Genomic DNA, 24,170 nt, shown 5'->3' on the forward strand with positions numbered 1-24,170 from the left:
AAGCCACCTAACGGTGTGTGGCGGAGGGTACCTTGAGTACCTCTATCAGTTCTCCCTTCTATTCCAGTCTCGTATTGTTTGTGGAAAGAAAGATTGCGGGCTCTAATCTCTCTGATTTTATCCTCATGGTCTCTTCGCGAGATATACGTAGGAGGGAACAATATACTGTTTGACTCCTTGGTGAAGGTATGTTCTCAAAACTTCGACAACAGCCGGTACTGAGCTACTAAGCATCTCTCTTGCAGAGTCTTCCACTGGAGTTTATCTATCATCTCCGTAACACTTTTGCAATTACTAAATGATCCTGTAATGAAGCGCGCTGCTCTCCATTGGATCTTCTCTATCTCTTCTATCAACCCTATCTGGTGCAGATCCCACACTGCTGAGCAGTATTCAAGCAGTGGGCGAACAAGCGTACTCCAACCTACTTCCTTTGTTTTCGGATTGCATTTCCTTAGGATTCTTCAAATGAATCTCAGTCTGGCATCTGCTTTACCAACGATCAACTTTATATGATCATTCCATTTTAAATCACTCCCAATGCGTACTCCCAGATAATTTATGGAATTAACTGCTTCCAGTTGCTGACCTGCTATATTGTAGCTAAATGATAAAGGATATTTCTTTCTATGTATTTGCAGCACATTACACTGGTCTACATTGAGATTCAATTGCCATTCCCTGCACCATGCGTCAATTCGTTGCAGATCCTCCTGCGTTTCAATACAATTTTCCATTGTTACAACCTCTTGATGTACTACAGCATCATCCGCAAAAAGCCTCAGTGATTTTCTGATGTTATCTACAAAGTCATTTATGTATATTGTGAATAGCAATGGTCCTACGACACTCCCCTGCGGCACACCTGAAATCACTCTTTCTTCGGAAGACTTCTCTCCATTGAGAATGACATGCTGTGTTCTGTTATCTAAGAACTCTTCAATCCAATCACAGAATTGGTCTGACAGTTGATATGCTCTTAATTTGTTGACTAAATGACTGTGGGGAACTGTATCAAACGCCTTGTGGAAGTCAAGAAACACAGCATCTACCTAGGAACCCATGTCTGTGGCCCTCTGGGTCTCGTGGATGAATATTGAGAGTTGGGTTTCACATAATTGTCTTTTTTGAAACCCATGCTCATTCCTACAGAGTAGATTTCTAGTCTCCAGAAAAGTCATTATACTCCAAGATAATACATGTTCAAAATTCTACAACTGATCAACGTTAGAGATATAGGTCTATAGTTCTGCACATCTGTTCGATGTCCCTTCTTGAAAATGGGGATGACCTGTGCCCTTCTCCAATCTTTTGGAACGCTACACTCTTCTAGAGACCTACGGTACACTGCTGCAAGAAGAAGGGGTGGGGTGGGGGGGGTGGGTGGTAGGGGTGGGGGGGGGGGGGGGCAATTTCCTTCACGTACTCTGTGTAAAATTGAACTGGTATCCCACAGGTCCAGTGGCCTTTCCTCTTTTGAGCAATTTTAATTATTGTTCTATCCCTCTACCATCTATTTCAATATATACCATTTTGTCATCTGTGTGACAATCTAGAGAAGGAACTACAGTGCAGTCTTCCGCTGTGAAACAGCTTTGGCAAAAGACATTTAGTATTTCGGCCTTTAGTCTGTCGTCCTCTGTTTCAGTACCATTTTGGTCACAGAGCGTCTGGATATTTTGTTTTGATCCATCTACCGCTTTGACATAAGACCAAAATTTCTTACGATTTTCTGCCAAGTCAGTACATAGAACTTTACTTTCAAATTCGTTGAATGCCTCTCGCATAGCCCACCTCACACTACATTTCGCTTCACATAATTTGTTGTTTGTCTGCAAGGCTTTGGCTATGTTTACATTTGCTGTGGAGTTCCCTTTGCTTCCGCAGCAGTTTTCTAACTCGGTTGTTGTACCACAGTGGCTCTTTTCCATCTCTTACTATCTTGCTTGGCACATCTCATCTAATGCATATTGTATGATGGTTTTGAACTTTGTCCACTGATCCTCAAACTATCTGTACTTGAGATAAAGCTTTTGTGTTGAGCTGTCAAGTACTCTGAAATCTGCTTTTTGTCACTTTTTGTAAACAGAAAAATCTTCCCACGTTTTCTAATATTTCTATTTACAGCTGAAATCACCGATGCTGTAACCACTTTATGATCACTGATTCCCTGTTCTGCGTTAACTGTTTCAAATAGTTCAGGTCTGTTTGTCACCAGAAGGTCTAATATGTTATCACCACAAGTTGGTTCTCTGTTTAACTGCTCAAGGTAGTTTTCAGATAGTACAGTTAAAAACATTTCACTGGATTCTTTGTCCCTGCCCCCAATCTATATCTGGTAAATTAAAATCTCCAGCCAAAACTATAACATGGTCGGGAAATCTACTCCAAATATTTTCCAAATTTTCCTTCAGGTGTTCTGCCACAACAACTGCTGAGCCAGTGGGCCTATAGGGTCATCCAATTACCATGTCTGAGCCTGCTTTAACTGTGACCTTCACCCAAATTATTTCACATTTTGGATCTCAGTCAATTTCTTTTGATACTATTGCACTTTTTATTGCTATAAACACGCCTCCCCCTTCACTGTCCAGCCTGTCTCTGTGAAATACATTCCAATCTGAGTTTAGAATTTCATTACTGTTTACATCTAGTTTCAGCCAACTTTCCGTACCTCATACTATGTGGGCATTGTGACCATTTATTAATGAGAGCAGTTCTGGCACCTTTCTATAGACGCTCCTGCAGTTACTATTACCACATTAATATTGTCATTCCCTGTTGCGTTTTGCCTACTGCTAACTTGCCGCATCTTAGGAGGCGTCTCGTCAGGCTCAGGTAGTGAATTCTCTTACCTAAAAAAACCCACATGTGCACTCCACACGTACTCCGTGACCCGTGTAGCCACTTCTTCCACTTCTTGCATGTAGTGCATGCCTGACCTATTCAGGGGGACCCTACATTTCTCCACCCGATAGTGGAGGTAGAGAAATTTGCACCCCAGATCTCTGCAGAATCATCTGAGCCTCTGGTTTAAGCCTTCCACTCAGCTCCAAACCAGAGGACCGTGATCGGTTCTGGGATTGACACTACAAATAGTTAGCTCAGATTCCACCCTGCGAAAGAGGCTTTCTGCCTTAACCAACTCCACCAGCCGCCCATATGAACTGAGGATGACCTCTGAACCCAGACGGCAGGAGTCATTGGTGTCGACATGAGCAACAATTTGCAGTCGGGTGCACCCAGCGCTCTCTATTGCTACCGGCAGGGCCTCCTCCACATCTTGGATGAGATCCCCCAGCAAGCAGACAGAGTGAACACTGGCGTTCTTCCCCGACCTTTCCGCTATTTCCCTAAGGGGCTCCATCACCCGCCTAACGTTGGAGCTCCCAATAACTAATGAACCCCTCCCCCCCTGTGCCTGCTCAGACCTTGCTAAAGGAGCAGCCACATGTCCACTCACAGGCAGAGCAGACAATGCCACATGGCCAGCCTCCACGTTGACCCTCCGCCTCGTGCAACATGAACACCATTGAACCCACCATTCCCCTTGGGGAGAGGGTGGCCCAACCGCGCCGTGTACCAGCGAAGATGTCTCGACAGAAGGGACTGTGGATTAAGCATGTTACACGTGGGGTGTTCCATACAACGCACCAGACTCCCCACTGCTGCAACACTCTGAGGCAGCAGCATGGAGATGGCTGACCGCAGCCATCAGCACATTCAGCTGTTCGCAAACAGTGGCCAGTTCCTCATGTGTCCATACACAGCAGTCACACATCCTATCCATCCTAAGAAATCAACAATTTGCCATGGAGAGGTAAGTAATCAACTTTTAACTAGACTGCTAATTCACTAAAGGTGGCTGATAGCTGACTAAACTGTGGTTACTAGTCACTTCTTGTTGGAAACAATGAAAATAAGGACTAACTGCCTCGGGACTGTATTCAAACAAACATGAAATCCATGGAACACTATTACTAGTGCCTTGATCCAGCATGTCATTGATTTCTTCTTCAACTCATGTTTTATATGTGAGTGGAATTGGGATTGTGCTCATGCATTCTAAATTGACAGATGAAACTTTGGATCGCACTGGGTGCATCCAAACATATGCATGAATGCCTCCACAAAATATGGTACAGTGTCTGTCAGTCAGCTTCCAGTGTTCCAAAGCTGACAGTACACATTTCCACAGTCTTTGCAAGAATGGCATCTTTCTGATGCTGGCCAGACAGATAGCTCACCTCACAAATGTAGTTCACAAGGAACTCCAGATCAGGTCATGATCCAGATTGAGTATGAGATTTTAAGCAGCTCACCTCTGACTCATCACACAGGATGTACCCAGTAAAAACAAGTACAGTGGGACCTTCCCCAATTTTAACCATCACGGTTGCAGAAAATTGGTCCCCAGAACTGCTTCTACATTTTGTATGGGCATGATTCGGAAATTCCATTCGAATTCTCACCCTTGATATATAAATATTTTGTGAGTCTGCTTCCTGATTTCAGTACAATTTCCACAGATTTCTCTCCTCACCTTTGTTCCATGCAACAGAAGAGTAGGCCAAGCCCCCGTCTCCTCACGTCTTTGAAATGCCGTTTCATTCAGAATGCTGAAGGGATTCCCAGTGTTGATTATGCACATAAGAGATGGTATAATTGAGATGTTAACTACTGAGTTAATGGCTCAGACCATCATACTGGTTGTTTCATGCAATAATTCTTCCCTCATATCCTCCTTAGCAATAAGCCATACATTGCAGATTTCTGATATGCTTTCGCTAGTGACAATATGCTCCACATTTGACAAGCATCATTGTTGCATGTGTGGTCTGTCATTTGAACATTTGTGACAGAGATTGGCTGACACTTCAGTGTAACATCCTGGAGCCATGATGCAGTTTTGCTCCTCACCACGGTCGTTGGGGAAATGGTCTTGATTACTGTAACTGGTTCTGTTGCTGTTTGGTGTGGTACATTCACCGCACCTATTGTTCCTTGTGTCAGCATTCTGATCATTGCCTCCATTGCAATGCCAGTTGTTTTGGTATGACTGTTGTTGGTTGTTATGCTGGTCATCACACTGCAAGTGTCTCTCCTCATTCTACCATGTCCGCTACTGTTATCGTATGGGTATTGCCCATACTTATTATGTGGTGCTTGCCACTCTTTGTTCCACAGTCACTCACATCATATTCTAGCTCTTGTAGTATGTTTTTGAATGATTCTACATCATCTTTGCATCTACTGGCTACGAGTATGTGACAAAGATGTAGTGGCACCTTTGTGATACAGCTGCGGATGAGCTCCACTGCTCCATATGGGTTATACAGGGACTGGTTTCTCTGCAGCATGTTGTCAAAAAAGTGCATGGGGCTTGTGAAGGCAGACTGGTTCAAGTATGGTGGCATTATTATGCCATGTTTGACTTGTTCCTGGACCTTTCTGACCTATAGGCTGAGATGAATGCCTCAAGAAATTCGTAAACTGTGTTCTGCGCAATTGGTCACATTCGGAATGCAAGTCCTGGTTCTAGATAGCCACACATAAATTGGATCTACTGTGCATGAGGCCTCGAGGGAGGTAATGAAAACCGAAACTGGTCAGCCCAGGTTTGATGGTTAATTCCATTCTTTCCATCTCTGAAGACCTCAAATCGCCTGACTGTGAGGAAATTTTTGTAGTCAGAGTCATTTGATTCTCAATGACCCGAGTCTCTATCTTCGTTGTATCACCTATCTTTATCGTTGCATATATCTCTCATATCATTGCATTTCAGGTGGTCCTCCAATAAAGATACACACTCATTTAGGTTCTCTGTGGCACCTCTCTGTCTCCTGTTAACTTTGCAGTGTCCTTCTTGGAATCTTAACAGGGACCATGTATCCTCAGTTTCAGGCACGGTTATTGGTGCAATGTGTACACTAAGCACATATGCGTTTTACGTTACCCAAACTCTCTTCAAGCTTTAGTAGGTCATGCTTCACTTTAAAACTTTCCTCCTCACAATTTAGTTTAAGTTACTGGAAACGTTCTTCGAGCAAGGAAATGGCATTGTTTCCTATTTTGGTATCTGCAGACCTATTGTCTGCTGCCCTTGAGCTTTCTACTAATTCTAGGACTAACTCATGTTCCTGTAGGTACTGTTCTCTGAGAGCCTGGAAATCCCACTCTATACTGTCTCTGCTTTCTTCAGTTGCTTTGGTCTCTTGTACCTGCCCCTGCTTCCATTGTGTTGAGTCGCACATCCTACAGAATCAAACACTTTCACAGAAAATTCCTATGAAGAGTCTACTCAAAGGTCAGGGTTATCATATGGAGGGTATCTGTATGTGAAGGATCTGGTTAGGAATCAGTGATTGTGATGAAGGTGTACCTTTTAACATGTAAGGTGGGAAGATGGTTTCTGGATATACATGACTGAAAAACCTTTGGTCTTTAAATGAACTGGGTTGCTGGATCTGCACATTCATGATACTTCAATAAATATTAAATAAATAACTTGGCCATATGTATCAGTTGCACAGCAGATAGCAGTAGGATGTAAAAATCAAAGTTTGCTAGGAAACATGTAAGCACGTACGCTGGTAAAAATAACACATTTATTGAAGATACAACTGAACAAACTAATGAACTAAGCAACTAATAAATGGGGGATGATTGATGTTCTTCATAACACGCCTTGCTGAGTTACAAAATTACGCTTATAATTGCATCTTGGTGACCCCAGCACAATTTATCATTAATTATTAATATGGAAGGATCAGAGGAATCTTTTCATAGTGACTTCACACACATATACACATTTAATAGATATTCAGGACAAATATAATAACAAAGAAAAACTTCACCAGTATGCATGTGCTTGACAAAAGGTCATTCCCTTGGTTTGAGTGCATTGATAATAATAAACTCTTAATAATTGCACCACAGAAGAGATTGTGAAACTAATTTGGAAGTTTTACCCTGAGAATCAGGAACTGTGACATGTAACAATTCTCACAATCTCTGGACATGTGTTGTCTCAAACAAAAATTCTGCATAAAATGAGTGGTAAAATTCTGAATAGCAAACTAAATTGGACAGTGTACGTTACTGTGAGACATAATCTGTGAACATAGGGCTCTCAGATTCACACTTAACATGTGCTGAGACAACAAAGACATGTGGAAACTAGATTGCGAACTGAAATAGAAAGTAGCGAAGTTTCAGAAATCTGTTCAATTCTACTGTACTTGTAAGATCACCAATGAACTAAATCGGACTGAACTGAGAAGATGCAGCACGAGTCCACAAGTCTGAACAGATGTAGAGCAGAACAATAGCTTTCATGCATGGCTAAGTGTGACTGGTTATAATGTTGTGAAGTTAGCAAGAAAAATTTTGTATACTGCTCAAAGAGCAATGAGCGATGAGAGCAAGACATTAATTTTTACTGGAGCTAAAATCTAGAAAAATAAGAAAATGAATTAACCACAAATAGGCACATTCACACATTGTCAGTGTCACCCATATTGAATCTTCCAGAACACTGCCAAGTGAAGTCTTTTGGAATCCATGCATCCCATTTCTCCAGAAGTGCTCAGAGAGCTCCCTGTTGTGTCATGCCAACCTGTACAAGAGCTTCAACCAAAGCAAACAGGAATCTCTTTCCTGCATGGTATGTGCTTTACAGGGTTGGCTATTCTGCCACAGTAGCAGATTACTTTTACTCCCACAGATCTAGATATTGAAATTTATCTTGTACATTCTCATTCATGTTTTTCATTCATCAGGTAAGAGGAGGTAAGGATGTACATACTGACATATTGCACATTGATGTATTGAATATGCGTGACGGGCTCCGATAATTACTAAAAATCTTAGTAAGTGAAATAAAGGTAACACTCAGATGCTCAGTCTTTTTTTTATGTAGTTTACAGTTTGCACCCAGAATTGAGGTACTAGACATGGGTACATTAAGTTAAATGTTGATCAGAAATGATGAAGAGGCTCATGTAGAGACCCTTCAATTGTTCTTACCCATCCAGCCCCATCCCTGTTCCCATTCCAGCACTAAACACCCTGTATTCCACCAATCCACAGTCTTTTTACTTCTCTCCTTCCACCCACCCACCCTCCTGCCTTCAATCCGCACCCTTTGTAATCTAACCTCCTGATTCCATCTAGCTGCCCTTCTCTCTCCACCTCTTTTCTGTATGCTCCCACCAGCAGCAATTTACCATTCCCTGCCTCTATCCCTCCCCACCCCAGCTCCCTCCTTACCCCCACCGACCAGTTGCTTCTCCCATTATGTTCTGCTGCTTGCAGACTAACCCCAGTAACCAGAGGCTGTTGCCGTGTGTGTGTGTGTGTGTGTGTGTGTGTGTGTGTGTGTGGTGTGTGGTGTGTGTGTGTGTGTGTGTGCGTGTGTGTGTGTGTGTGTGTGTGCGCGTGTGTGTGTGTGTGTGTGTGTGTGTGTGTGTGTGTGTGTGTGTGTGTGTGTGTGTGTTTCCCATGAAGGCCTTGTTGGCCAAAAGCTCATTGGATCAACATCTACTGAATCCAGATTGACAGTGGCTTAGGAGCTGCCTGTCTCTAACACCAGACCAGGTGACATGACCATTTGCTCCAATGTCTTCCTACAAAGTTCATTAACGGGACATTCCAGTAACTAATGGGACATGTTTGGTCCTTTTCTGGTTTGGGGAGATGTTTCAAAATTGCATCTCTCCACGAGTTGGGAAATGTCCTGCTTGCTATATCAAATGGAAACATTCAAGAAGGATTTCCTTTTATGCTATTTGCAAGTGTCACAGCATGCTATATTGGATTTGATCATGACCAGGTGCAGTATTACAAGCTTCAGAAGTGCCGAATCCAGCTCCCACATCAAGAAAGGGAAGTTGTGACACACAGAATTGTTGGATTTGAAGTCCAGCACACCGCTTTTCATGTTCCACCGTAGTGGTTGGATTCTGGATCCTGGCTGGCAGTGACAGTAGTTGTTGCAAACTGCTCTGCCATTGTCTGAGTGTTGCTTCTTCGCAGTGTTTGGACACTCACCTGCTTCAGCACCACTACTGTTAGTAAAGACTGCATTTACCAGAAATCCTCCTGTTGGCTTCTCATACTTTTGTGAAACAAGTGGATGATTGCTGCAGTCAAGGAATGCATGCCATGGCCTATTCTTGGTCTCCTAGATTATGTGTTGAGCTTTGGCTCACACAACTAGAAAGGCTGCAAGCTTTTCTAGTGTTGGGTGGCAGTTAAATGACTGCAGATCTGCATCCCTGACCCAGATTGCTGAGCGGCATGAATCACTCCTCAAAAGTACTGACTGCCTCCAAAGATGACCTGACGACTTCAGAATGGATAAGTCGGTGGCATGATAGATCACAGATTTGATACGGTCCACCCATTCCTGAATGCTACCTCAATACTCAAATGTAGCCAGCTGCCTGAGCAGCATACAGTTACATCTGCTGATCATTCATTTTGGCAGCTTCCTTTCAAGTGTTGCTCTATCTGGTGGTATGTGGTCACTGGAATGAAGGATTGCATGTGTTGTAGAGCAGAAAGAGAGATCAGTAGCAGATGACAGTCCAGTAGCAACACGTAAGTGGGAGGGATTCCTGTCTTCTGATATGATATGTGGTGAATTCACTGATGTTCCACTGTAGGGCTGGAGCCATATTATCAGTAAGGCTTTTCTTTCACCCTGTCTCTCCACAAGAGTGGGGATCCTGCAACGGATGGAGACTTAGTCTTGGGGCTAAATGGTTGCGCCCAGCAGACTTTGTATTTCATTGGCTCTGAAGCAGAACCATTAGATCCACCAGATGGAACAATGTTCTCATGGTCTAATTGTTCAGGAGTTATGGTTCGACCTAGCCCAAGATACAACTAAATCAGTCGGTGGAGAAAGGAATTATGTCACTTTTCTTACTTTTCAGGAGAGACAAGAAACTGTCTTATTGTTAAACCATTTGACAGATTGAATTGAAATTTTTGGCATTTGTTGTACACTAATCATACATACTGTCAATGAAAATGATTTTCATGTATTCTGAAAAGTATCTTTTCAAAAAAAAATTGAAAATTTATAACATAGTTTCTTTCTCCAGTCAACAAGCAAATTTAGCACTTCGGTGAGTATAACACATTCAAAATTATACATTTCTAGTCTAAAACTCAAATTTATTGATTAACTAATGGAAAATTATCTTCAACTGAACCTGAAAACAACTACTTCATAGAATTCGAAGTTCTGGATAGTTGAAAATTTATCATAGTGAGTTATCATTTGTAGTTGTCCAATATCTCCTCATAAAAAATCTCAGCATTTTCTCCATGGATGTACTTAACAGGTTCTAAATATCTTAAATTTTCTTTTTATTGATTGTAACCTTTTTCCCATCATGTAGCCTTTGCAACCCAATTAAGCAAGTTTAATTTTTGCCACATTAAAGGGGTGACTGGTAAAGCTGCGTATAAAAGGGTAGGCAGTCACGACTCCCAGTTTTGTTGCTTCATAATGAAATTCTTTGAAAATTGTTTTTCTTGACAAAGCATCTTGAGATATGCCATTTCCCTAGATTGTACATTTTTTTGTTGGTGACGCCACCCTGTGTCAAAGTCCATTATATCCTCACTTTCCACCATAACGACTGTAACTTCAGAAATACTGTTTGCTGTTATTTACACATGCTCTTTAGGGGTGTAAACTTGGTCACATTTCTGTATTTGTCTCTTTAGTGTTTGAAACACATGGTCATAAGGGAGAAACAAGTGACCTCTTTCAGGAAATCTGTGAGTGATTTTTTAATAAATTTTCTGTCAATGCAATACTGGAGTAAGGACTACAGCATTATTTTTATTTTGGCCAGGTGCTCCATCTGAGAACAGGTGTACTTCTGTTACATACTTCGATACATAGTTTTCAATGTAGTGGTACAGTAATGGACACACCTCATTCTCTTTTTCACTTCACCTTCATGATACTAGTGCACTGTGGAATGCTTGGACTTTACATCATAAATACAGAAACAGTTAACCCACAGCTGATGTCAATAGAATATTTCCTGCTCAGGGATGTTTGGCAGAGGCAAGTTTTGCATTAAGTTAGTCCAACAATGTCATCCCTGCCCATACATTCTTGCTGAGTTGTTTTAATGAATTAATAAAATGTTCTGCTAATGAATATCCAACTCAAGTTGTGCAGCTGTCCTACTACTGTCAGATATATGTGGACTTTTTAACTTAGCCTGAAGTTCCTCACATTTGCCACATACATCAATTTGGAGATTCACATTTGGTTCTTTGTAAGGAACATTTTGTGCATGGTTTTCAGATCCAAGGGTGTGTCTAGGTATTTCATTTCCTTCCCAGGATAGTGATGTGGGTATCTATCAAATTTATTACATTTTCCAAAAATTTGTTTGTGTATGGCTTTGTTCCACATAAGTCCTTTGGAATTTGGCCTTTAACTGGTAAATTCCAAATACAAAAAGACGCTTCCGTGATACAGCATGAAGACTGAGAAAAGCACATTTGCAGATGCGTACTCTTCCACCACAGACAATGGCATGGTAAACACATGAATGCCTTTTCTTGATGTTCCTGATATCTTTTCTTGGCCAACAATTCATAATGTCACTTGCCACAATTGACCTTTGTAGATAAATATCCTGATTTTTTTCCATGTTTAAAAAGTTTGAAAGTATCTTGATGTGATCACCCTCACTGATATGTTGGAAACATTCCATTCAGCATCTGGAATTTATTAAGTAATCACAAAGCATGTAGCACATGCTGTGGAATACATGTTATACTGAACTTGTTGAATGGGTAAATGTCAGTACTGATACCTTATCTGCAATCAGCACTGATAGATTTTCCAGGAACTGCTTTCCCACTGCAGTCATTATATGGCAACCTGCGAACTCTAGTCTCCTAGATTCTCTTCCTCTTGTGCTCACTTTCATTTCGCTTTTGTTTGGGAGACATTTCAAATTATGATATTCAATAACTTACAACAATCAACAATAACCATGACACATCAGGACATTGGACCCAAGTTAGTGTTTCATTACGCACTCTGTGCCTGTGTGCTACAAGCCATCACCATCTAGTTTGAAGGTGGTGCAGTACAAGCTCACAGACATAGTCTCCTGGTAGCACGCAATGTGCAGCGGAGAAAGGAACTAAGTAAATGACTAGATTCCTTTCTCCTCAGGACATAACAAGTCATCCTCATGTTACTGCCACAGGAAGAAGTCAAACAGTTCATTTCATGACACTAAGGTGTGTCATGGTCTGTTTAATACATTTATGTAAAAAAAGTGAAAATTGTCAAAAAGTAACTTAATTCCTTTCTCCATTGACTGATTCAATTTTGTTCCTCGTTACTGATTCAGAGAACCTATGACATACTATTTTCCTGAAGTTCATGCTATTAGCATTGCATACATCATAACCATGAATGCCATGCTATTTAATTTATTTGTGAGATACTGTTTATGGGAGGCCCATGAAAAACTTTTACCCAGTTGCATTCCTAAGAATTTCACAGACCTGCAGAACCTAGTTTTTGTGATGGATCTGATTGTCACTTACCTTTGCTGTTTTTATTTTAAACTGCATTAAATTAGATTTATCATGTTTAATTTTAACCCATTTAGTCTAAACTAGTTATCTAGTTTTCCTAAGGTATTTATGACAGTTTGAGGAATTTGATCAGTACATTCATAGTTTCAATGATTACAGATGTGTTATCTCCAAATAAAACTGAGTTGTAGCCATTATTAAGCAGGCCAGGGGGATGCTTCCTGGCCTTGAAAACATCAACAAATTACTCCGCCAGGGATATGACTTTCTCAAGTCAACCCCTGAAATGAGATCATCCCTTGACAAAATTCTCCCCACACCACCCAGAGTTGCCTTTCGTCGCCCCCCTAACCTCCATAACATCCTTGTTAAACCCTACAATATTCCCAGACTACCTTCTCTACCCAGCAGTTCCTACCCCTGTAACCGACCCCGCTGCAAGACCTGTCCCATGCATCCCCCCACAACCACCTACTCCAGCCCCGCTACTGGTAAAATATACACAATTCAAGGCAGGGCCACATGTGAAACTACACATGTCATTTATCAACTGACATGCCTGCACTGCACAGCCTTTTACATCGGTATGACAACAACTAAACTGGCTGAGCGCATGAACGGCCACAGACGAACTGTCCGCCTAGGAGATGTCCAATACCCAGTAGTGGAGCATGCCCTCCAGCATAATTCTAGGGACCTAGGAACCTGCTACACTGTATGTGCCATTTGGCTTCTTCCACCCAACACCAGTCCCTCTGAACTGCAGAGATGGGAACTTGCACTCCAACACATCCTTTCATCCCGCCATCCCCCTGGACTGAAACTACGTTAAACCACCTCCTCCCATTTACTCTTCAGTCTTCTCCTCTTTCCCTTTCCTCTTTAGCCATTCACGCATCTTTTCATCCTACATAGTTGTGTTTATCTTTATACTATATAACTCTTTACTTCTGTATGCATCCTCTTTGGTTTGAAGCTGGCACAGTACTTACAGTAGAATATCTTTGGCTTCCCTCTGACAACCATGCCTCCATCCTTGCTACCCTCCCTGTTTTCCTTTCCCTGTTGCTTCATAACCTGGGTTGTGAGTAACTGAATCTACTTTCCCTTCTTCCCTTTCTTTCCCCTCTCTCCTCCCTGATGAAGGAACATTTGTTCCGAAAGCTAGGAACGTAAATTTTTGGTACTGTTTTTTTGTGTATCTATCGGCTGTACTGAGCTGAGGTAAGTACTGGCCAGCCCCTCTATCTCGTTGTTAGTATTTATAATGATATTTTTTCACATATATTTGAAAGTGAAGAAGAAGAAGAAGAAGAAAGTTTGCAGAAATAGTTTCTCATATGTGTTCTTTCATGCCTTTTTTGAATTGTGGTACTTAAGAGTAACCTGCAAACAACCTTCTTCAGAAGACTGATTAACTGTTGTGGATAGTGGCTGGACAATTATTTTAGACACTTGATTTAGACACTTGGTATTCCATCCCACCTTGCTGATGTTTTACCTTTCAGTGATAGTGTTACATTTTTTATTTCTTTTGCAGTAGTTTTCCCAAATTTATTGAAAGGGTAACCTTCAAATTGCTCAGTGCCAAAGAAATTTAAGTTTTCATGTAATTTTTGACATTAATGTTTGGTTTTTTTACATTTATAAAGATTGTGAATCATTTGTGAATTATTTGTAGGGATTTATGAGGAATATAATGTAGCTCACATTTTTGTTATTGTTGCTAACTCATACTCAATTCTTATGTCATTGCTTATTAACTTACCTTTTCTGCTTCTACATGTCATAAGCATCCTGGTTTCTTTATAAAACTGTAAGTTTTCTGAGATTCACATCTTTCACACCATCATTAAAAATTAAAACAAAACACTTTTTAGTGCCATATGTATACATCAGCAGAACTGTACTGATTTTAAATACATTTCCATGACAATGCATATTTTTGTATTCTTATTCTTGGTTCAATCCCTACAGTGTGATTCAAAGAGGGCTGCTTGACCATTTTGAAATATTTTGATTTTTTCACACAATTACCATATAATTGAGAAGTTCAAAACAGTTTTTTTTTTTTTTTTTTTTTTTTTTTTAAATTACCTTGCACCATTAGTGAATGGTGGCTATTTTTATTTGTAAATGCATGACAGTCTTTCAATTTGGAGACATTGGCATTAATTTGAATATTGCTGGACTGGGTTAAGTTATAACACTACAATTGACATGAATGCTTTTAGAAAAGTCTCCTCATTGTTAATTACCAAAAATACCCTAAAATCAAAGATAATCAGTCAAAATTTCAGTATCCATTGTGGATGATGAACTGTGACTGTGATTTGAATTGGTGTTTATCTGGCAATACATACGCAACCAGTCACTTTTTTATAATTTTTTATTCTCTGTAAAAACATTGAATGTTTACATGCTGTGAATCAGTGTAAAACCAAGTGTAGCTAACTACTGTGTTTATTTGTGTGCATGCTTTAATAATGTATGTTATATGAAGCAATCTGAAATGGATACCACTAGGTAGTGCACTCACCTGCACCGCATCTAGCTACACTTGGTCCACAACATAATGTTCTTGTAACATCTCCATTTGATGATGAGCCTGCAGTGGCTCAAAAACATTTTCATAGTTGAATAAATATAAAAAAGTGACTGGCTGCATATTTATTACCAGATAAATGCCAACCAGTCAAAATGACCTCAAAAGTTTGGTGTTGAAAATTTAGAAAATCTCCTTCTTAGACCCAAAAATAACAACTGGAGTCTGATTTATCAGAGCGTATTTTTTCGCAACTAGATACCATAAACTGCCTGATTTATATAGAGCAAGAGCACTGCAAGAGTTTCCTTAATTCTTTATACCTTTTTGAAATTTGAAAATATAATTTTTTTAAGTTTTGGGCAGGACTGAATGCAAAAATTTGATTTTTGCACATTTTGAACACCTATCTGACAGAAAAGTACTGTAAAAATTTGAACTTGATATTTGACTGTGAACAAAATATGAATTTTTGAAAATAAGGAAATAATTCACATTATGCTACAATTGATCCTATGGATGTTGCCTATTTACATGGTTTGCTGTTTGATTGTAGTAAAATTTAGTTGTAACCTATATTTAGTTTACACTGTGACCTTATATTTATTTAGTATTATTTATTTTAATAATAAAATTTTAAGCAATAGAAGCTTTTGCTTTAGTGCTGGGTTTAAAAAATTGACCATTTTCATAGGTTTATTCTCGATTAAGTAGCACATTATTACAAGTTCAAAATCATAAAAGTAAAATAATAAACATGTGAAATTTCTCTGTTGTTGGGAAGGCTACAGTTTTGTGCATGTGTTTAGTCCTCAAGACAATTGTGTACAAGAGCTTAGTGGACAGAGTAACAAGCCTGCACAGGAGCCCAGTAGTCTGTGACAAGTGGACTATGTACACCTCTACAGTTGTTGGGTGTGGCATTATTGTAGTCAGTCTGTTCAGTAACCTCTGTTTGAATGGATGTACCTACTTTACTGAGAGAGTAGAATATTTTATGTGCTTTTGTAATGAGTGGTGATTTTTAATTAACTATAAGGAAATTTGAAAGACTAGTTGGAATAGAACAAAATGGATGAATAGTGCCCTAATGGACAGATAGTAAGTGAAGTGTGTCATAAAACAGTTTATGGTTCAGTTTCAGAAAATGTTAATGACTTTGATGAAGAAAGACAAACTTTTTCTAGTTATGATTAAGTTCTTCTGTATCATCAGTTTGTGAGTACCATGAGAAAAAAATATATTCTTAAGTACAATCACATTTTTTGAAAAATAAACTGCTCTGATCCACTCAAAGTTCATAAAAAGCCACTTATTAAAAGGTTGAGGGAAATAAAACTTGAACATTTTTCCTGTTAAGTGTGAGTGAAACAGCTTCCCGAGTGAAACTTAATGTGATTCCTGGAAATTTCCTGTGCCCAAATTGTCACTCAAAAATATTTATCATGAATCTAGAAACAGAATCATATAACCTTGCTAATGACATTTTTATTCCTAATGAGGAAGCTATTAGCAAATTGGATTTTGCTTGTTCTAATTTAGAGGTATCTCCTGCTTTGAAAATAAGAAAATTTGTTAGTAGAAAAACAAAATTAGCTACTGAAAGCAAGGTACAATGAATTTTAGACAAAATTAAAAAATTTTACAATCATGTTTTAATAATGCACATATCAACAGTATTTCTAAAAAAGAAGAAAACCTTCCTCCAGAATCATCTGCCACTGAATATTTGAGCTTAATCAAGTAATTGAAAATCAAGTGTTCAGTGACACCTAAAGAGGAAAAAGTTAAAATTTTAAGTTTGCTCTCACGGTCAATAGAAAAAATAGTTCATGATTTCATTTCTGATCATTTGGTCATCAGAGTAACCCAAACATTAGTGAGAGAGTAAGGCATTCTACCAGTTTTAGGATAGATGAAAGGAGTAAATATAAGTGAAGAAACAAGTGAAAACATCCAGCAGTTTTTTGAAGAAGATGAAACTAGTAGAATGTTCTCAGGTAGCAAAGATAGCAAAAGAGTGTTGTAAATGGAGTTAAAGTAATAAGGCAGAAATGACTAGCACTTTATGTAGTTTTCAAAAAGGCTCATCCTGAATGCAAAATACAAAGGTCAAAATTTTGTGATCTTCACTCTAAATGATGTATTTTGGATGGCTCCTCATGAACACACGCTGTATATGTTTGTTTATATCATCAGAATGTCAAACTGACAACTGTGGGTGGAGAACTCAATTATTTTAACTACAAAGAGTTACTAGAGTTAATGGTCTGTGACACTAGCAATTATGACTGCATAATGCCCTGGTAAAGAAACCACTCTTGAATTGTTTAATGAAATCTGAGAAGGAAATGCCAGACAGTGTTGGCTTCAAACAGTGAGTCACAACTGACAAGACTGAAATGATAAGCAGTTAAATCTCAGGAAGAGTACTTTGAATCTTTAATTGATATCTTAGAAAATCTCAAAAGTCATCACTATTTTCATAAAATCCAAAGCAAGGAGGACAAAAAACTACAACTTTATGAAACTGAATACACAGTTCTAATTCTGCAGAAAACTTTACATTTGGGGTTTGGGATGAAACACAAGGGTACCACTGGGTCAATGACTAGGCAATACTGCAACCATTTCTTCTGTACTTCAAAAATAAGAAAGATGAATTCTGCAGTTCTTCAATTTGCATTATAAGTGACTACTAGTAGCACAACACTTCAGTTGTCCATATATTTCAAAAGTATGTAACAAACTACATAAAAGAAAAGTTGCCCAAGGTTGAAAAGCTCACATACTTTTTGAATGGAAGTGGTACTCAACACAAGAACAAAAAGAATTTTTCAAATCTTTGCAAAAACAAAGTAGATTTTGGGTTGGAGGCAAAATGGCTGTTTTTGGCTTCTTGCCACGGTAAGAATGCATGTGATGGAACAGGCAGTACAACAAAACATCTAGAGAGTTACCGTAAGTCAGCCTACAAAGTACATCTCTGTCATTCAGTGGAATGACATATAGGCATGTGTGTATGATAGACAGTGGTGGGTTGCAAAGGCTAAAAAGAATAATTTTGGAAAACAATGATGTTTTTGTGCATTTTTACCACCCTGATGGCCCAAGAACTTCATTCAAGAAATCTACTGGTGACAAAGTTTGGATATGAATGAAAAACATGTTAAGGAAACTGTCAGTGCTTGAACTTGCCACAGCAACTGGGAGGTCTTATTCTATGTCAGAAAAACTGTCTGAAGAAATAAGTATTCTTAACAACGACCACTAGGATTAGGAAATACCACATCTCGAAAGAGTGTTAACTGAAAATATTTATTTTAAATTTGTCAAGCTAATGTAAATGTTTAGTTCAGTAATTTTTCAAGTCTTTGCCTATAATTCAGTACCTTAACTTCAATAATAATTGATTACACCCTGCCAATACAGCACATGAATTAGGCAACAGCCATTAGATCAGTTGTAGTGTCATGTGAATTATTTCCTCATTTTCAAAGGTTAATATCTTCGTTCACAGTCAAATATCAGTGTTAAAATTTTACAGTTCTGTGCTATCATATAGGAGTAGAGAAAGTGCAAAAATCAAAATTTTATATTCAGTCCTACCAGAGATAACTAGCCCCAGACTTTTTGTAAAAAACATAAAGATTTTCAAATTTCAAAAACTTATAAAAAATTAAGGAAACCTATGTCAGTGTTCTTGCTCTACATAAGCTATTAGTTTATGATATCTAACTACAAAAAAATATATGCTCTGATGAATCACTCCCTGGTTGTTATTTTTGGGTCTTAAAAGTGGATTCCCTAAATTTCCAATACCAAACTTCTGAGGTCATTTTGACTGGTTATGTTAGAATTTCATATATTTTGGGTAATAAACAGTGTTGCAGAGGAGACTTTTCTAAGAACAATCATGTCAATTACAATGTTGTAACTTAACCCTGTGCAGAGATATTCAGATTAATGCTAATGTCTCCAAAATGAAAAACTGTAGTGTGCTTACAAATAGAAATGGTCACCATTCAGTAATGGTACAAGGTAATTTAAAAAAAAAAACTGTTTTGAACTCCTTCAATTACAGGGTAATCACATATTTAAAAAAATCAAAATATTTAAAAGTGATCGAGTAACCAACTTAATTTTTATTGGATCACTTTGCTTGGATTGATCTTGTTGCTGATTGCTCATAAAAAAGAAATAGGGAGTATATTAAATTCATATTTCAGAGAAACTGATTCTCATTCTTGCCATTAAATAACACACTCAGCTCAACTGTCACCTATAAACCAGAAGAAAATTTTTCCTGATCCATGGTCTGTCTCCTGGGCTAGGGTCTATTCATTGAGATTTGTTATTCAGACATAAGGTCATCATCAAATAACTGTGCACTCAATCTAATGACAAAACATTTTAATATGTCTATCAGGTTGAGGGAAACATATTTATGGTCTACAACATGGGGACAAATGATCATCCCATTGGTGAAATTGGAGTGAAAGTGAATGACAATCAGTACCATGTGGTCCGATTCACAAGGTCAGGAGCTAACTCAACAATTCAAGTTGATGATTACAACATTCAGACTAACCATCCAGCCGGTAAGCATTTATTATTTGTATTATTTGATAGTTTTCACATACGGTGTTCTGCTTTGACATCATAATTGCTCAAAAAAACATTTTACAGTATATGCAACCAAATGCAATTTAAAATATGTATACATCACAGAAGTAAGTGAATTGAATTATTGTAATTACAAATCCTTATAAATTGTAAAACATAAATCACAGATCAGAAATGAAAGTAGAAATCTCAGCAATGACAGATAAAGTAACATTCTCACTGACCCAACAGGTTTTCTCAGTGCAGACTGGCCCACACATCTTCATCAGGTGCTGTGTTTAGGCTATTATGTGTACCCACTGCCTGGACCACAACCAGATTGTGAACTATTATTGGTCTCATGCTGTTATTTATAGCTGAGTATGATTCCCAACACCCACTATGCCCAATGATGCTCTATTGTTGTTTGGAGCTTGCACCAATATTCCATGAAATGCAAATTCTCTCAGAATTTCCAACTTGGTGTATGTGATGGCCAGCAATATTTTAATAAATTGAGTGCCTGGCCACAAGCATTAATGAAATTGAAACTGATGTCCCTGTTTATTACTTATTTGGATACACTTCTTAATTACACGGTCCCAGAAACTTGGCATTTGCATCAAGATACTTATCTCACTGTATTTCATCTTACAATTACATTCAAGGCAGTGATCAGAAACAGCTGTTTTCATAGTTGTTTTAGTTGGGTATGTTGCTGATGTTCCTTGGATGTCTCATTGTCTATCCTAATAGCCTGCCTCATGTAAGACACGCTTCATTCACATGGAATGCAATATACACCTGGATTTTGGAGAGCTTGATTATCTTTAATATTACAAAGAATACTTTTTACCTTGGTTGAAAGGAGAAAAATACACTGGATGCCATGTTTCCATAAGAATCTACCAATCGTCCTGGATATTGGACAAGCATAAGGTAGATAAGCAATTTGTGGCTTCTCTCCCTCGGTCTCAGTCTCAGCTTCTTTGTCAAGTATTCTTTATTTTGATTACATTGTCCATTCAATTTCATGAGCCGAGTATCCAATCTATTAGAAAACTATTCATAGGTGTTGCAATTCTTTGGCAAGGCTCTTCTTGCCTGAAAGTGAGCTCTACTGACCAGAATCATAACACAATTTTTTTTAAATGACAGATGGAGATGGCTCAAGGTGCGAACAGGCCCGGATCCAGGGGGTGGCAATTGAAAGGGGTGCCCAATTCATATTCTTGAAGAAAAAAAACTTATTTCATGAAGTGCCTAGCATCCAGCACATGTTGGTCTAATAATTTGATTTTGAAACGCATCCCTGTTTATTTTTGAACATTTTTGAACACATTCTAAGTTGATTTTTGAATGAGTGCTTAGTGTACATGATGTCTCTGCCAGAAGAATCCCCATCATATTGAGAAATAAAAAACTTTCCCACAGACCAAAGGGAATGGGGCTATATGAGCTGAGCTAAATAAATCCGAACGGATGGATGCCAATTGCTGTTCATTTATGTGATTGATTTGGTGTGTGAATTATAAGTATTGTTATAATTATTAGTGAAGTCCATAGATTCAGACTATTTGGTTAGAAATAATTCACTAATAGGAATAACAGGTAAGAAAGATCACATATTATCTTCTCAGTGTATCAAGAAAATGAAATTTTGACAGAAATTTTTTGCCAGGTTGCTGCACTACTAAGGGCCCATTGCACAGTCCCCATTTAGCAGCCGCTTATGTTCTGTTCTCAGAATAACATGGAAAACACATTGTACGAACATGTAATAATGTCTTACTGGGGAATAAATACGGGACAACTAAACTGGTGATTCTAGTAAGGTTAGTGAAGTTAACCGGAGGGCAGGAAATTACAAAATTAATGATGACAAGATTGTTTGTTAGAATGAGTATGGAGAAGGAACAGGGACATCACACAAATGACATGGAAGAATATGACGATTCCAAATTTATATAAAAATTTTCTACTACTACTGTCTTTCGATCTCATGCTTGGGAAACTGGAGCATATGAATGAAATGTGAAACTATTTCCTAACATAGAACTTTTTGCTTGTAGTAGGTCTAATAGCCATTAGTACATTGTCAATTATATTCTGTCATGTTATTTATGTAAACAAGGTAGATAAAAATGACCACATGTGCCAAAACAGTTGCACTTATTTGGTGCATATTACAGTTACTGCCATATTAGGAAGGCCTATTTTGTGTTATCTAGCAGAGAGCAACAAAATAAATGTGATCAAATTGAGAAACCACACCAGTATTCAGTACTATTCATATTAACAGCTTCTTCAGTATTAGACAGCAACATTTTGATTTGTCATATAGCCAAACATTTGACAAACTTTAATAAGAGAATATATTCTTTAGCACAAAGGAAAGCACACTCTGTAAAGCTGTAGCAAGACTAGACAGAAAAAAATGCTGGGATCTAAGGATTGAAGAAATGTATACTGTCTTTCTTGTCTCTTGTCTTTACTGGTTTTATGTTTCTTATATTTAACTTTGTCACACAAAAGAGAAAGTTATTAACTAACAGGGACTAGAGAGTGCAAATTTTCTGAAGATGGGGGTAGGATGCCAAACTGGCCAACTGGGAGCAGGAGAGTCACCAAAGGACATTTTAATTTTCACTGTCTTGAATATAGGTTTGATGACTTCATTACAAAATATAAACATTTGAACTCCACAGAGTTTTGTGTGATAGAAAGATGCTGTGTGAAGAGGTGTGGCACTGCATTTTATCACACTTAAGACCAAATAACATGTCTTATATTTCTCGAACATATATCTTTTATATATCAAACTCTTCAGAAAGATGTGGGCTACATAATGAATGCATTTTTGAAAAATCGATTTTTTTAAAATTTTTGATGCCCTGTCTCAAATGCTCGAGGGGGAGAGGGAGTGCCACTATCAAGTTTTTGCCCTGGTTTGGAAACGTAGTAGATCCGGGGCTGGGTGCAGTGATAAGGGTCAGTGTCAGTAGATATTTTTCTGTAAACTCTAACCCAGGGATCCATCCTTTCTTTTCTAAACTAACATTTCAAGAAAAGACAGGTCCTGTTTTTCAAGTACCATCTCAAATTTTTTATTACAGTGGATCGAGCTTAATAGTTGCAGGAACTCCTGAAGCCATGTGGTCACACTACGAATGTGTCATCTGTCTACCAATACAGACACATAGGTTTTAAATTGGCAGATTCTAGTGACTTTGCAGCAAAATGTTCCACATACTGGTTTACCACAACAGGTGGTAACTACCCATCACCATGCCATCATTTTTTTTTTACAATATTTTCCATCAAATAGGAAATAAGTAGATGTCAGAATGTTCCTAAAAGGTTCTGCAAAGCAACTGTCAAACTTTTCTGTGATATGTTCCAAGGCGTCAGTAAGTGGAAATCTCATAAAGAGGGAGACCACATTGAGGCTGACCATAATATTCATACTCTGGAGCCACAGTTGATGGAGACAGTGCACAAAGACAGTGGAGTTGCAGATGTGGTGTTTTCACTACCCCATATATTTGTTGAGAATGCATTTCAGGCAGGCCCTATAGTCATGGTGGCACTGCTGTTCATGTTTTAAGGCCCTTAATGATGTTTTGGAGCAAGTCTGACTCATTTGGAAGACTCATCACCTTCCTCTCACTTTATCCATAGGACTGACATTTATCTGTCTGAATGCAATGTCATTCAAAAGATTGAAAATCTTTTTATACTAATCCACAAAGGACCATAACATTGCTCTTATCAGCTGGCAGATCTACATGTACTTTTTCTCCCACAGACTTCTGCTCATCAGCTCTCAACCTCAGCACCAGCACCTTAGTAAATGATCGACAGATTTTGTGGGAAACCTCCCTGACTGCTGCTGGCAGGAGAGAAAAATTAAAGACAGCTTGCAAGTGCAAAAGTCTTCAAGATGAAGAATATTATTACACCATTACAAAATTACACTGAAGCATTACAAAATAAAATAAAGACTGTGAAGAAAGAAAATGAAAGATTAATATAAGAAAAAGTGTCTAGTGTGTCAGAATCAATGAAACCGCAGAAATTCATGCGTACTTATGAATGCTGAAAACAGTAACACAGCTATGCAGCACAACAAAAAAGAATATATATTAATCGGTGGTTCACTGTTAAAAAATGTCATCGTGAAATCAATGTGCAACCTGGAATTAGAAGCAACAGCTCAGCAAACATTTTAAAAAACAGAGAAACTGCAAAACAAGTTACTACAAGAGCTGATTCTGAGCTCAGTCATAAATACAAGGGAGTCTTCATACATTCTGGGACAAGTTAGGTAAAAATCAATAGTGAAACAGAAATTATTAATGAGACAAGAAACAAGATCTGTTCTGGCAAGAAGTGTTTGTGTGGAACCTAGGCTCTTAATTAATGG

General features: G+C 38.5%; 1 protein-coding gene across 5 annotated transcripts in view; it reads left to right on the forward strand.

Moving 5' to 3' along the window:
* The window catches only part of LOC126481546 (neurexin-1), a 2,075,559-nt gene that overhangs the window by 1,957,585 nt on the left and 93,804 nt on the right, over nucleotides 1-24,170 (forward strand). For all 5 annotated transcript variants that reach the window (XM_050105375.1, XM_050105377.1, XM_050105378.1 and 2 more), the window contains one exon: nucleotides 19,569-19,740. In XM_050105375.1, coding sequence (XP_049961332.1) covers nucleotides 19,569-19,740 — 172 coding nt within the window. The remainder of the gene's footprint in view (nucleotides 1-19,568; nucleotides 19,741-24,170) is intronic.

Source organism: Schistocerca serialis, chromosome 5, assembly GCF_023864345.2.
Source record: "Schistocerca serialis cubense isolate TAMUIC-IGC-003099 chromosome 5, iqSchSeri2.2, whole genome shotgun sequence".
Taxonomy (NCBI): domain Eukaryota; kingdom Metazoa; phylum Arthropoda; class Insecta; order Orthoptera; family Acrididae; genus Schistocerca; species Schistocerca serialis.